The 12,468-nt window shown below is 54.1% G+C and overlaps 1 protein-coding gene across 9 annotated transcripts in view; it reads left to right on the plus strand.

Annotated features, from left to right (window-relative positions):
• The window catches only part of EPN1 (epsin 1), a 33,797-nt gene extending 24,176 nt beyond the window's left edge, over positions 1-9,621 (plus strand). For 4 of the 9 annotated variants that reach the window (XM_082195939.1, XM_082195940.1, XM_082195942.1 and 1 more), the window contains 8 exons: positions 300-401; positions 1,373-1,444; positions 2,723-2,809; positions 3,484-3,742; positions 4,568-4,735; positions 4,970-5,071; positions 5,543-5,785; positions 6,828-9,621. In XM_082195939.1, coding sequence (XP_082052065.1) covers positions 300-401; positions 1,373-1,444; positions 2,723-2,809; positions 3,484-3,742; positions 4,568-4,735; positions 4,970-5,071; positions 5,543-5,785; positions 6,828-7,177 — 1,383 coding nt within the window. In that variant the 3' untranslated portion in view covers positions 7,178-9,621. The remainder of the gene's footprint in view (positions 1-299; positions 402-1,372; positions 1,445-2,722; positions 2,810-3,483; positions 3,743-4,567; positions 4,736-4,969; positions 5,072-5,542; positions 5,786-6,827) is intronic. The other 5 variants (XM_082195944.1, XM_082195945.1, XM_082195946.1 and 2 more) reach the window with 3 other exon arrangements.
• Positions 9,622-12,468: the final 2,847 nt, after the last annotated feature.

Here is a 12,468-nt window from a genome sequence, read left to right on the forward strand (position 1 = left end):
TTGTCCGTTTAATTTTGGCTCCTTATTTTTGCCACCTTATTTCCACTTCCCTCCTCCTGCTTCATGCCGCATTTCCTTCCACTTTACCCTTGTTGTTTGCAAAACAGAAGGCCGAAAGGGAGGGGGGGGGAGAGACAGAAAGACCCACGACAATTTAACTTTACTATCCAGGGAACTGAGCTAGATATACTTATTTATTTTGAGGGGTGGTGGGAGGTGCCTGTTTCTACACCAGAGATGTCCAGCCTTGGCACAAACGACTCTTCCTTTCCTCCCCCCCCCCTTTCTGTCTGAAATAGTTTGGGGAGTCGCATGTCCTTCAGCATGAAGGGCTGAAGCTCAGTGGCAGAGCGCCTCCTTTGCATGCAGAAGGTTCCAGGTTCAATCCCTGGCATCTCCAGGTAGGACGAGGCAAAACTCCTGCCCGAAGCCCCGGAGAGATGCTGCCAGTCAGTGTAGAAAATGCACAGCTAGGTAGACCAGTGGTCTGTGTCTGTAGGAGGCAGCTTCCTGTGTGACAGGGGCACTGAACCTGCCACCCTCTATATGTGTTGCTGGACTCCAGTTCCCATCAGCTCCCAGGCTGCATGGCTGCTGGTCAGGGCTGATGGGAGTTGTAGTCCAACATCTGGAGTCACAGGTTATCCACTTGTAAATCCAGAAGGAAGTGCCTTTCTTCCTGCCATAGAGGATGTCTGCTTCTCTCTCCTAGCGCGGGCGAAGAGCGGGGCTCATCGTTACCTCTGTATCCTGCTCTTCCAGGGATCCCCGGTGCCACCTTTACCCTGACAGCACCCCTGACTGGCTTCTGTGGGATTTGAACCCAGGTTCTCACGTTGAAGCTTCGCCCTGTAGCTGCTAAACCATATTAGCTCTCTGTGATTTCTATGTCTCGCCGGGGATTTGTTAAAGTGCGATCAGGAGAGAAAGATTCTGGGATTGGCCTCTTTACAAACTTGCGAAGCTTGCTCCTCCTTGAATCGCTCCTAGATCACACCCCTCAAGCAGCTTGCATAGGCAACTCGGGGGAATTGGAGTGCATAAGGGGCTGTGGTTCAAGGGCTTCCCCGAATAGCACAAGTGTCCCTGGGAGGGAAGGTAGTTCCCCCATCCACAATGAAGAATACTTTAGCTGAGCAGAGGGGAAGCACAATGGATGGAGAAAGCTGAGAATCCGGGTGGTAAGGAGACCGCTCATCGAATGGGCGTTTGCCGCAGAATGTGGCGATATCGGGTTGTGTGAAATGGAGGTGCCTGCAGTCTGCCCACCTTCTCCTTCCTTCCTTCCTCCCGCCCCTCCCTCCCTCCCTCCCTCCCTCCGCTATGTCGAGTTCCATTCCATGCCTCTTACGTTGTGTTTCTCCCCCCCCAGCCCCCTGCAGTGGCCGACGAGGACCTACAGCTCCAGCTAGCCCTTAGTTTGAGCAAAGAGGAACACGACAAGGTTAGACGCACACCTCCTGCCCCCCACCCGCAGCAGCTCCTCCTCTCGAAATAATCAACTAAACCACTTTCCGCCCCCGGCCCCAGAGCAGGCCCCAGCCTCACACTTTCCCCACTAACTCAGCGTTCTCTCTCTCTCTCCACGTCCCGAAGCAGAGCGATGGCAACAGGGGTGCCGTGTCTCCATTTTTCACTTTTAGACCTCTTTAATTGTCCCGCTGTGTAGAGTCAAGATTTCCCGAGGTGCCTTTCCCCTTCCGAGGGAGGCCCGGAAGGTAGGACAGGTCAGTCCGCGTGTCCTGCTGCTTCGAGAGGCGATGGGTCGCTGGCGCCTGCTGAAGCGGGTGTTGCGTGCGTCTTCTGTGGAACGGAGGCAATGGACAGGAGGAGGAGGAGCTTCCTGAGCCATGAGGAAATGGGGGCCAGGAGTGCTGGCTGGAAAGGGGAGGCCATCCCTTGGAGTAAGGGAGTTTTGGGGTGGGTGGATATTTAGCGAAGGATGAGGAAGGTGGTAGTTAACAGATTGGAGCAGCTTTGCCAAGCTGGCCCCCTGAGATGTTTCAGACTACAACTCCCATCAGCCCCAACCGGGCCGGCCAGGGCAGATGGGAGTTGTAGTTCAAAACACCAGGTTGGCAAAGGCCTGGTTAGAGCTTGAGGGTAAGGAGAGAGGAAGACTTCCGCTTTCTCCCTTTGCGAGTGGAGCTTACTAGCTTCAACCAGCAGCGTGGAGGAAGGGAGAAGTTAAGGGGAAACGCCAGAACGGAAAGGCTGGCCAAGCCACTTCAGCATTGGGGGCGGGTGGTCTTGGAGCCAGAATGCCTGGAAGGGAGGCAAATGTAGACGAGGTGCTGTTCACTTGGGCACCTGCATTTTCAAGGGGGGTTGCGGGGGGGGGGGCGAATCAGGGCTCCCATGAAGAGGTGGGGGTGGGAGGAGCTAGGCAGCCCTTGGCACCTCCCTTGGCTCTCCGGATTGGCCACCTGAGTTGGACAGAATCGTAGTGGCGGCTGCTTGAAGCATCATCTGGCACACGGCCTCCAGCAGGCCCTCGCCCAGCCTGTTGCCCTGCACCAAAGCCACCAGCCCCAGCCAGCACAACCCTTCCTAGCTAGGGAGGGTGGCTTTGGCCCTAAGTGTCAGGCGGGCGGCAGGCTGGGCGAAGGCTGGGCCATGAAACCTCCGCGCTGCCTGTCTCTCCTGAAGGTGAGTGAATGCTTTGCCCCTGACCCGCGATCGCTATTGATGCCCTCTTGTCCCTCCCACCATCCCCTTGCAGGAAGAGCGGATCCGGCGTGGGGATGACCTACGACTCCAGATGGCCATTGAGGAGAGCAAAAAGGAGACAGTGCCTGCCAAGGAGGAGGTGAGGGTGGAGCAGGCAGGGTCCGGGCAGGTGGCTCTGGATGGGTACCTGGGGCAGGGAGGGGAGGGGAGAATAGTAAGGGGGTCATTGTTGGAGGCAGAATTGCCAGGTACTCAGGCCTTGGTTCGATCCTGCAAGGTAGCACTTTAATTTCCATCTGAAACTGTTATTTTTATTTTTTCCTGCCAAGGAGGTGCTCTGGGTACTAACCATATGACAGTTGTCCATTTTCTCCTCCCATGTACGTAGATTTCCCTACCCCTTTTTGCCTCTCATGAGCCCTGTAAATTCAGCTAGGCTGAGAGAGAGAGAGACTAGTCCAGGACCACCCAGGGACTGAGTGGAGATTTGAACCTTGACCTCCCCGGGCCTAATCTGGCACTCTTAACCACTGGCCTGCACTATTTATTCTTTTGAGATAGAGATATACCCCACCTTTCCTTTCAAGGAGCTCAAAATGGGGGTACAGTGTTTACCCACCCATAGTAATCTATGAGGTAGACGAGGCTGATACTCTAACCACTATGCCATTCTTGCTCTTGGGGTGTTATAAAGCGGAGGGCGTGGCGGTGTTGGGGGGGTTGTCGCTGTTTTCCAAATGGGACAATAGAGACGTGATTAATTCCCCACTCTGCCTGTCTCCCACATTCCTTCCCCACCTGCCCCACATGCAGTCATCCCTCATGGATCTTGCGGAGGTCTTCACCGCCCCTCCCACTGCGGACCCCTGGGGCGGCCCTCCTGCTCCCGCTGACCCCTGGGGTGGCTCTGCCCCAGTTGTATCCGCAGCTCCCACTGACCCATGGGGACCATCTGCTACCGGAGCAGCCCCTACAGGAGACCCGTGGGGGGCCTCTGCGGCGCCTCCTGCAGCCCCCCCAGACCCATGGGGAGGTGCCCCGGCTGCAAGCAGTGACCCATGGAAACCTGAAGGTAAGAGCGAGAAGTGACGGAACAGATCAGGATATGATAAACGTGACTCAGCATTTAAGCCTTTTGCTTAAAATCAGGTTAACTGAAAGGGCTTAGGCGACCTTCCTCACTTACTCATTTCTCTCCTGCCCCCTACCAGGAAAAAAGATACATTTTATGTTGCATTTATGGGTTTCTCTGCCTTCCAAGGTGGGAATCACCACTACAGCTAGCTCTCTGTCTACTCCCTTCTGCTGTGTGGTGGAAGACAGGCAGGATATACATTTAAATAATAACTCTTGTGCTTCGGCTCTGCAGCAATTTTCCTTTCAAGACTCTCCCTTCCCTTCCTTCTTTTTACTAGTAGGCAATTCATCCTTTGACCCTGTTTGATGGGTGGTGTTATTTTATTTGCCAGAGAGGAGCTGTGGCTCCATGGTAAGAACATTTGCTTTGTGCTTAGAAGGTCCCGGGTTCCTTCCTTGGGCCACCCACCCCCACCCCACCCCAGCTAAAACTATCAGTCGATGGGAACACAACTCCCACCTGAGGCCTGCTGCCAGACATCATTGGCCTAGAAAGACCAGCGGTTCGATTCGGTATAAGGCAGCAGCTCCCTGTGAGTGTTCAAACCTCGCAAAGATGCAGGGATCTCTCGTCGCAGAGCTTTCTTACCATCTCAGGCACGACACCCACTGGCCACAGAGAACTAAATTACCGTTCTGTCTGCGCCAACCTGGTACTCCTAGGTGTAACACAAACGCATACACGTCCGTCCTGACGCACAGCGGACAGGCTGTTTCCCCAGACATTGATGAAGTCTGACCCGCTTGATGTTTCCCCCAGGTGGAGGTTCCTCTGGGACCACGGCAGCACCACCCACAGATCCATGGTCATCTGGACCAGCGCCCACGTCCCAAGGGAAACCAGCGCCCGATCCTTGGGCTCCGGCATCCACGTTTTCTGATCCCTGGGGTGGCTCCCCTTCCAAGCCCAGCACGAACGGCACAGCAGGTGAGGGACAGCGAGGGCTCCTGAGCCCCCTTGGCCTGGCGGAGGGAGGCTTGGGTCAGGCCGGCTGGGAACTGGGGCTCCTGGGTGCCTTATCCCCACGAACGAGATGCGGGGAGCGGAGCCCCAGCGCAGGATTGTGTGAGTCTGCGGGGAACGGGTCCCTTCCGCCCTTGCTCTCCTGTTAACCCTGCTGGCCCACCCCCTTCCCCCTTCTGCCTTGTCCCTCCCCTCCAGCTGGCGGAGGCTTTGAGCAGTTTGGCAGCCCCGGGGATGGGGACGAGTTCTCTGATTTCGACAGCCTGCGCCCGGCACTGCCCAAATCCGGGAGTAGCACAGGTGAGCCCTGCTCCCTGCATGGCTCCGCCTTCTCACCTCTGCACCTCCACTTCGCCCTGCATGTCCCTGTCTCTTGCCTGCCACTTTCCTTACTCTCGACCCCCGGGTTCCTGGCATTGCCCTCTGCCCTTTCCTGGGTCAGCCAAACTCAGCTCAGAAGTGACACCCCACGGACCAGTTTTGTTCCTGCATGTACTTTGAAGAGGGGTCTCTTTCTTTCATTCTTTCTCCCCTTCTCCCCCCCCCACCCTCTTTCCGGCTTCTTTATCCTGGAGCTTGTCTGACCCTTGCATGATTCGAATTGGGAGCGTGTGCCTATGACTGTTGCAAAAACCGAAGGGTGTCTCTCTGTTGGCCTTTGTCTTTTCCCTCCATGTTTGATCTGTGCTCTTCTGCATCTTCCATTCCCTTCTCTCGCCACTCTTTCCTGTCTGCCCCCACCAATCTCTCTCTCTCTCCCTCTCTCTTTAGGTGAGCTGTCCCTCTTAGCCGGGGAGGTGCCCATTTGCCGACCCGGCAGTGGCACTGACAGCCCCAACACTTTTGACATGGCCTCCATGGGCGGGTCGCTGCCCGAGATCTCCAAGCCAACGCGGAAGACCCCAGAGTCATTTCTGGGCCCCAACGCTGCCCTCGTCGACCTGGACTCCCTGGTCAGCAAGCCTTCTACTGCCTCTAGCATTGCAAAGGCCTCCAACCCCTTCTTAGCCCCTGGTAAGTGCTCTGGGGCCAGGGCACTCTGGGGGTTCAAGCAGGGCAGAGAGAACGATATCTCCTTAGTTCTGTTTGGCTGAGTCATACAAGTCAGAACGGGGAGGGAAAGAACCACGTCTTCTTATATCTGCATGAATCTAGTTGGGCAGGAAGCTCTTGCCAGGACTCTCTTGTCTGGCCCCCTATTTATGGGGCTTGCTGTTTTGAAGCAGGATTAAAAGCAAACCTCTTGATTGGCTTAGAAATCTCTTCCAGGGTAAACCAGGGAGAAATTTGCAGGTGAAGTTGGTTTGTGCGGCTTATTTTGTGTAATGTCGCCACATTGAGTCTCATTGTTGCGATGAGGGTTTATGCAAGGCAGAGACCCCACCTTACCCACCAGAAATCTTCTGCCCAGCACCTTCATGCATAACATCACAGCCATGAGGCCTAGAAACTTGCTTCACAAAGATGCGCAAACCTCCTCTACTACTCCATACTGCCCTGTCCTGCTCCCAGCCTGATGTTTGAGCTTGGAGCGGGGAGGTTGGGAAGCACAACTTCTGGCTCCTTGGAGGCTCATGCAGTAGATTTGGATGTAGGAGCCACAGGTCAGTTCAGTATTACTGACCTTGTTTATAAGGTGCAAATGAGACAAGTCCTCTTTGCTTTAAGCCAGGCCCTTCCTTGAGCTGGAAGGACATACTTCTCCGTGCTTCAGCGCGTAGTTAAACACTGTCACTTGCTCCCACAGAAGGCAGTGATGGTCGTCAACTGGCATGGTTTTAAAAGAGGACTGGATAAATTCATGGAAGACAAGGCTATCAATGGCTGCTAGCCACAGTTGCTTCTGGGAATCTCAGGCCACTGTGGGAACAGGATCCTGGACTAGATGGGCTACTGGCCTGATCCTGCAGAGCTTGATAATGTTTTATGGGGCTGCAGAGGAAACCAAGGCTCCTGAGAGTTGAGGGTGGGAGACATTGGCCCAGGACTTCGGGGCTCCTTTTAACTTGTTTTTCTTCCTCCTCCTCCCTTCTCTCTCCTCTATCATCCGCTGCAGGTTCAGCCCCAGCCCCAGCCGCGTCTGCCTCAACTACAAACCCCTTCCAGGCGACGGCTGCTGCCCCGCTTTCGCTCAACCAGCTCCGCGTCAGTCCGGTCCTCCCTTTGTCTCAGCCGGCGCCCCCTGCCTTCCCTGCCGCAGCTCCTATGGTCTCTGTCTCCCCCATGGCCCCCGGGATGCCCTTGGCCTCCGTTTCCCCCATGGTGGGGGTGCAGCCTTTGGGCGCTGTCCCGACTATGGGGCTCCCTGCCATGGGCCTGCCCCCTCAGAGCCTGCCGCCCACTGGCGTCGTCCCCAGCAGCACCTCAGCCGCCTCCATGGGCAGCACCAACCCCTTCTTGCTATAATCAGGGGGATCTTTTAGCCCTGTGGGGATGACACCCCCTTGTCATCCCCCCCACATTCCCAGTTTGCAAAGGGGGGGCCCTTAGTTTCCACCCACAAAACGGGGAAGGCGGGGGCAGAGAGAAGGAAGGGAAGAGACTTAAGTCCTTATTGCGAGCTCCTCCACCCCCATGTTGGGGGTAGGGTGGACTTAATTTTTTCTCTTTTTGGTTTTGGTTTGGGGGCTTAATTGAAGAGCTCCTCCTTCCCCCCTCCCCCGCTGCTCTTCAGGGCAGCTGGGAGACCCCATTTCTGCTGTCCTCTGTCGGCAGCAGGGGCAGCTCCCTTCTCTAACTCAAGTTGAGGTTTCAGCGTCACATTTGAGGGGTGGGAACCACGAACCAACAACAGATCTAGAGTTGTGGGGGGCGTTGAGGGGTGTGTGCGTGGGTCTTCTCCAAAGGCAGGTGGTTGTTGTTGCTGTTCTTTGTGCCCTCTCCCGTATTGGCCACAGAAACCCTTCCCATGTTGAAAGGTGAGGGGGGGATTATCCTATTTTGGTCAACCCCTCCCACACCTTCCTTCATAAGTCTCTCTCTCTCTTTCTCTCTCTCTTCCCTTTTGCAGAAGGGATGGAGGAAGAGAAGTGGCCATGTGCCTCTACCTGCCTCCCAGGCCCTTCCAAACAAAGTTTCCTTGTGGGTAGTGTGGGGGGGGGAGAGAGACAGATGGACACTGTCCTTTTAAATTATGATTTTATTTTGGTAGGCACTCCCCCACTTCCCTTTCAGATGTTTGGTTACATCTCCATCCCCTCCTGCCCCACCCCTGTGCTGGGACCAGCCCTTCTCTGCCTCTTCTTCTTTTTCCACTAAGGGGGTGACGTCAGTGAACCCCCTTCACTACACCTGGGAATGGTTGAGACACTGGGAATACTTGTCTCTTCCGTCTCCGGGGCCAGGCGGGATACCACTAATCTGCGGTCAGAGACCAAAAGCTGGATCTGGAAAGGGGGGCTGGACCATCATTCCTCACAGGGCGACGAGGCCACTGCTACACTTTGCCGCCTGCCCTCTGCAGACTCCCGGGCCGAAGGGAGCCACCGTTTTTGTTTCGTTTTGCAAGGATCGTGGAGCCCTATCGGCGCATCACACCTCCGGGGGTGGGGACTTGGAACAGCCAACACAGCCTGCTGTGAAGAAGGAACCTGGAAGCCATCGGAGGATTGATACTCTTGAGAACCTTAAAAAAAGAAAACGTTTTCCAACAGCAACGTGTCCGGGGAGGGAGGGGGGGGACTATTGCAGAATTTGAGTCTCTCTCTCTCTCTCTCTCTCTCTCTTGGCCTGCTTTGTGGAAGCCCAGAAACAGCCAAAGGCCCCCTGCCAGATGTGGAACGGCAGGGGATCTGTAAAGCCCAGCCGCCCTTCTCCATTTCTGGACTGCAGCAGGCCAGGGTGAGGACTCGGACGATGAGTGTGGACAAAGCAACAACGTCCCTGCGGAGGAGGAAATTCTCCCTCTCCCTCTCTCTTATGCCAACAGTGTGCATTGCTTGAAAAGGGAGCCGGGGTGGGGAGAGGAGAGGACACGCAGCCACACCCACAACCCGTGAACCCCACTTTGCAGCACTCTTCGCACAGGGGGTGATCAAATGCAGTCTGAGCCGTCCACTCTCCACACGTGACCTACTTTTCTCCCCTTCCTGCTGCAACCTCCCCCTTTGTGTGCATGTGTAGGGTTTTTTGCGGGGTTGGGGGTGTTGCTCCCACTGCTGACCCACTTGAGACCCCAGAGAGGACGTGCCATCTTTGACTTGTAAAACAGCGGAGTCCTCCGTCCGTTCCGACAGCGCAGCACAGCGAAGAAGCCCCCATCGTTCTTCAAGACTTGTTGAAGGGGGGGGGGGGGAGATGCGTAGGTGGGCTGATTCTGGCCCTTTGGGAGCCAACAGCTTGTGGGGAAAGGGAGGGTCCGAGGCTGCGTGTGCGTGTTTGTGTGCGTGCGTGCGTGTATGTGTATATGTGTTGCTGCTGTAAGTGATTGTCGATTCTTATTTTATGCTACGGGGGGTGGGGGCGCTTACTCATTAGCACCCAGGACAATCTGCTAAATCCCTCATTCTTCCCCCACCCTCTGCCACCCCAAATCTCTTGCAATTGTGTTTCTAAAGTGGGTGGGACATCCTACATCTCCCTGCTGCTGCCGCCACCCCCCCAAAAAAACCCCCAATCATGCCAGGGGATAATTTCCTCCCGACACCAGTCAGTATATTTGCAGAATCATTGTGTCATTGGTCAAGGGGTTGGGGTGGGGAAGAGTGGCTGTATATGACCCTCCCCCTCTTGGCTCTACCCCATCCCTTCCGTTATCTTCCCCACCCCGACCCCCAAGCCTACCCTGGTATGCATCAGAAAAATCCTATTAATGAAATGAAATAAATGGAAATTCTTCTATGGCACCCAAAGGCTTTGGCCCCTGGGTTTGCTTTTGAGGGAGAAGGGCAGAGCTGGGCTCGGGCGGGAGGAAGATGAGGGCGATGTTCATCATTTCAACCTTGAATGTGGAGCCTGTGTGCTGCCCTGCCCCGCGATTGTTGCTACAACTCTTGACATCTCTCACTACTGGCCGTGCTGGCTCAGAGCGACTGGAAATGGCACCTTAGAAAATCTGGAGGGCGGCAGGGTCTCCATCCCTGACTTAGGCCATCATTTTCCTATGCAGTGAATTCCTACGAGACTGAGCCTCTCCTGAGATGACACACCCCTTTGTTTTGAGCTCCCCTTGTACAAAATCAGAGGCCGGAGGGCTTTGAAGGTGGAAATGTCGAGGTAAGTTAGGATTAGAACCACAGAAATATGAGAACATGAATTCACCCTCCTCCTGCACCCACACCAGTAAGTCATACCTAGGCAGAAGAACAATGACTTCCAACAATAACTCTTAGGACTGGCTAAGATGGGGGTAACAAATGTGGGGCTCCCTAGGTGTCGGAGATCTGAGTGGGCAAGCTCCTTCCAGACTCCAACCCCACTCTACACACACACACACACCCCGGAAAAATCTGATTTAATTTTGTCCAGTGTGCATTGGAAGTGTATACAGACAAAAGACTTGAGATTGGGTGTGCTTGCTCGCAGTCTTACAAGGGTTTGCTATTTCCTCCCAGTATCTCTTGGGACCTTGAGAGGGTGCTTTGGGTTCAAATAGAACTGGTTGTTGTAGGCAAAATGGGCCACTGGATTGCCTCGTGAGTGATTTATGGCCCTGTCTGTGCTGCAGGCTGGTTCTGTTAGCAGATTAGGTTCCTCTGCATACGATAAGGCGCAAGGTGGGCTTGGGGGCTGAATGATTATGCTCCCTGTGATGTGGGAGCAATTCATACTGGCACCTTAAAGGGGCAGAGGCTTGAAATAACCTGCAAGCGTGTATTATGTGACCATTCAGGGAAGGGATGATGCCTTGGGTGTGGGCAGCAAGTCCCTTTGGACCCAATTAGAGGAAAGGCTATTCCCTTTCAACACCTTTTCCCCTCTCCATAATTGACAGCCTGGCTAGCATTCTCAACCCGGGAGTGTTGCAGGATGCCTTCCTCGGCTGCCATATAGATGCTTCAGCCATGCTCATTTGCTGTCTGTTAGGAGAAGAGCCTTGGCCTACCTATGAAACCAAACTGAAGTGGTAGCCTGGGCTTAACCAACGCATACGCTACGTCAGGTGGGTGGTATTTTTATATCTTCCCCCGCTTGTTTAAAATCCATAAAGGTCCCTGCAAATCAAGCTAGCTGGAGAGCATCTAGCCATTCCTGCTTGCTAGTGCTGTATTCTGTTTACATGTGGGAATATATATATTTTTTCTAACAACCTCCGTTCCGCATACCTGTAATTCAAAGTGGTACAACCCATTCCGCTACCTTATTCTGTTGCCTATGTAAATAAGGCCTCAAGATCAAGGGCACCAAGCTGTTGGTTCCTCTCTCAAGTTTGTTCCTCTCTCAAGTTTGTTTGAGAGCCAGTGTGGTGTAGTGGTTAAGAGCGGTAGTCTCGTAATCTGGGGAACCAGGTTCGCGTCTCCGCTCCTCCACATGCAGCGGCTGGGTGACCTTGGGCCAGTCACACTTCTTTGAAGTCTCTCAGCCCCACTCACCTCACAGAGTGTTTGTTGTGGGGCAGGAAGGGAAAGGAGAATGTTAGCCGCTTTGAGACTCCTTAAAGGGAGTGAAAGGCGGGATATCAAATCCAAACTCTTCTTCTTCTTCTGCCCCTTAGCCACTCCTTTGCAATACAGAGAGGATACAATACAGTGACATTTGCCCCAAACTCATGCCTTCCAGATATTGTTGGACTACAGCTCCCATTCCTGAAACGTGGCCTTGCTAGCTTGGGGCTCATGGGAACTGGAGTCCGGTAACACTTTGAAGGGCCCCAGGTTACCCACTCCTACCCTAAGTATTTGCAGCAACCTAATAAGGTCAGGTTACAAGGGATGCAGGTGGTGCTGTGGGTTAAGCCACAGAGCCCAGGGCTTGCAGATCAGAAGGTTGGCAGTTTGAATCCCCGTTATGGGGTGAGCTCCTATTGCTCGGTCCCTGCTCCTGCCAACCTAGCAGTTGAAAGGCACAAAGTGCAAGTAGATAAAGAGGTACTGCTCCAGTGGGAAGGTAAACGGCATTTCCGTGTGCTGCTCTGGTTCACCAGAAGCAGCTTAGTCATGCTGGCCATGACTCAGAAGCTGTATGCTGGCTCCCTCGACCTGTAAAGCAAGATGAGTGCCGCAACCCCAGAGTCGTCTGTGACTGGACCAAATGGTCAGGGGTCCCTTTACCTTTAATAAGGCCAGACCACATATTATTAGCCTATCTGAGTCGCAGAGGGGCTGGTGGATTTTGAGGTATGAACTTGCAACCTTATGGTTCACAAATCCTTTACAGCTACTTTACAGCAGTTCTCTGATAGAAACTTGCCGGCTGCAGGAAGAGGAAGTCCACTTCACTCAAGCTACACCCAGTGCTTGGAACCCTGAATCATTCACAGGTCATTGTGTAGCTTGTATCTATAACCATGGCTTCCACCCACCAGAAAGCAACTCTGCCATTAACTCTGCACACCCCTCCATCCACTCATTGTGCCATAACTTGCCTGTTTCCAGTCCTGCCTTTTGACTTAGCCCAGTGAATATATAAGCAAGCTAAGTTTGCAATCAGTTTTGGGTTGGGTTGGTTTAGGAAAAAATGGGCTATATCAGTACTGCCCCAAAGATGGTTGGTTGATAGCCTTGAATAATCAACCTTAGGTATCCAACCAGCCCCCACTT

Source organism: Podarcis vaucheri (assembly GCF_965113315.1).
Source record: "Podarcis vaucheri genome assembly, chromosome: 13".
NCBI lineage: Eukaryota > Metazoa > Chordata > Lepidosauria > Squamata > Lacertidae > Podarcis > Podarcis vaucheri.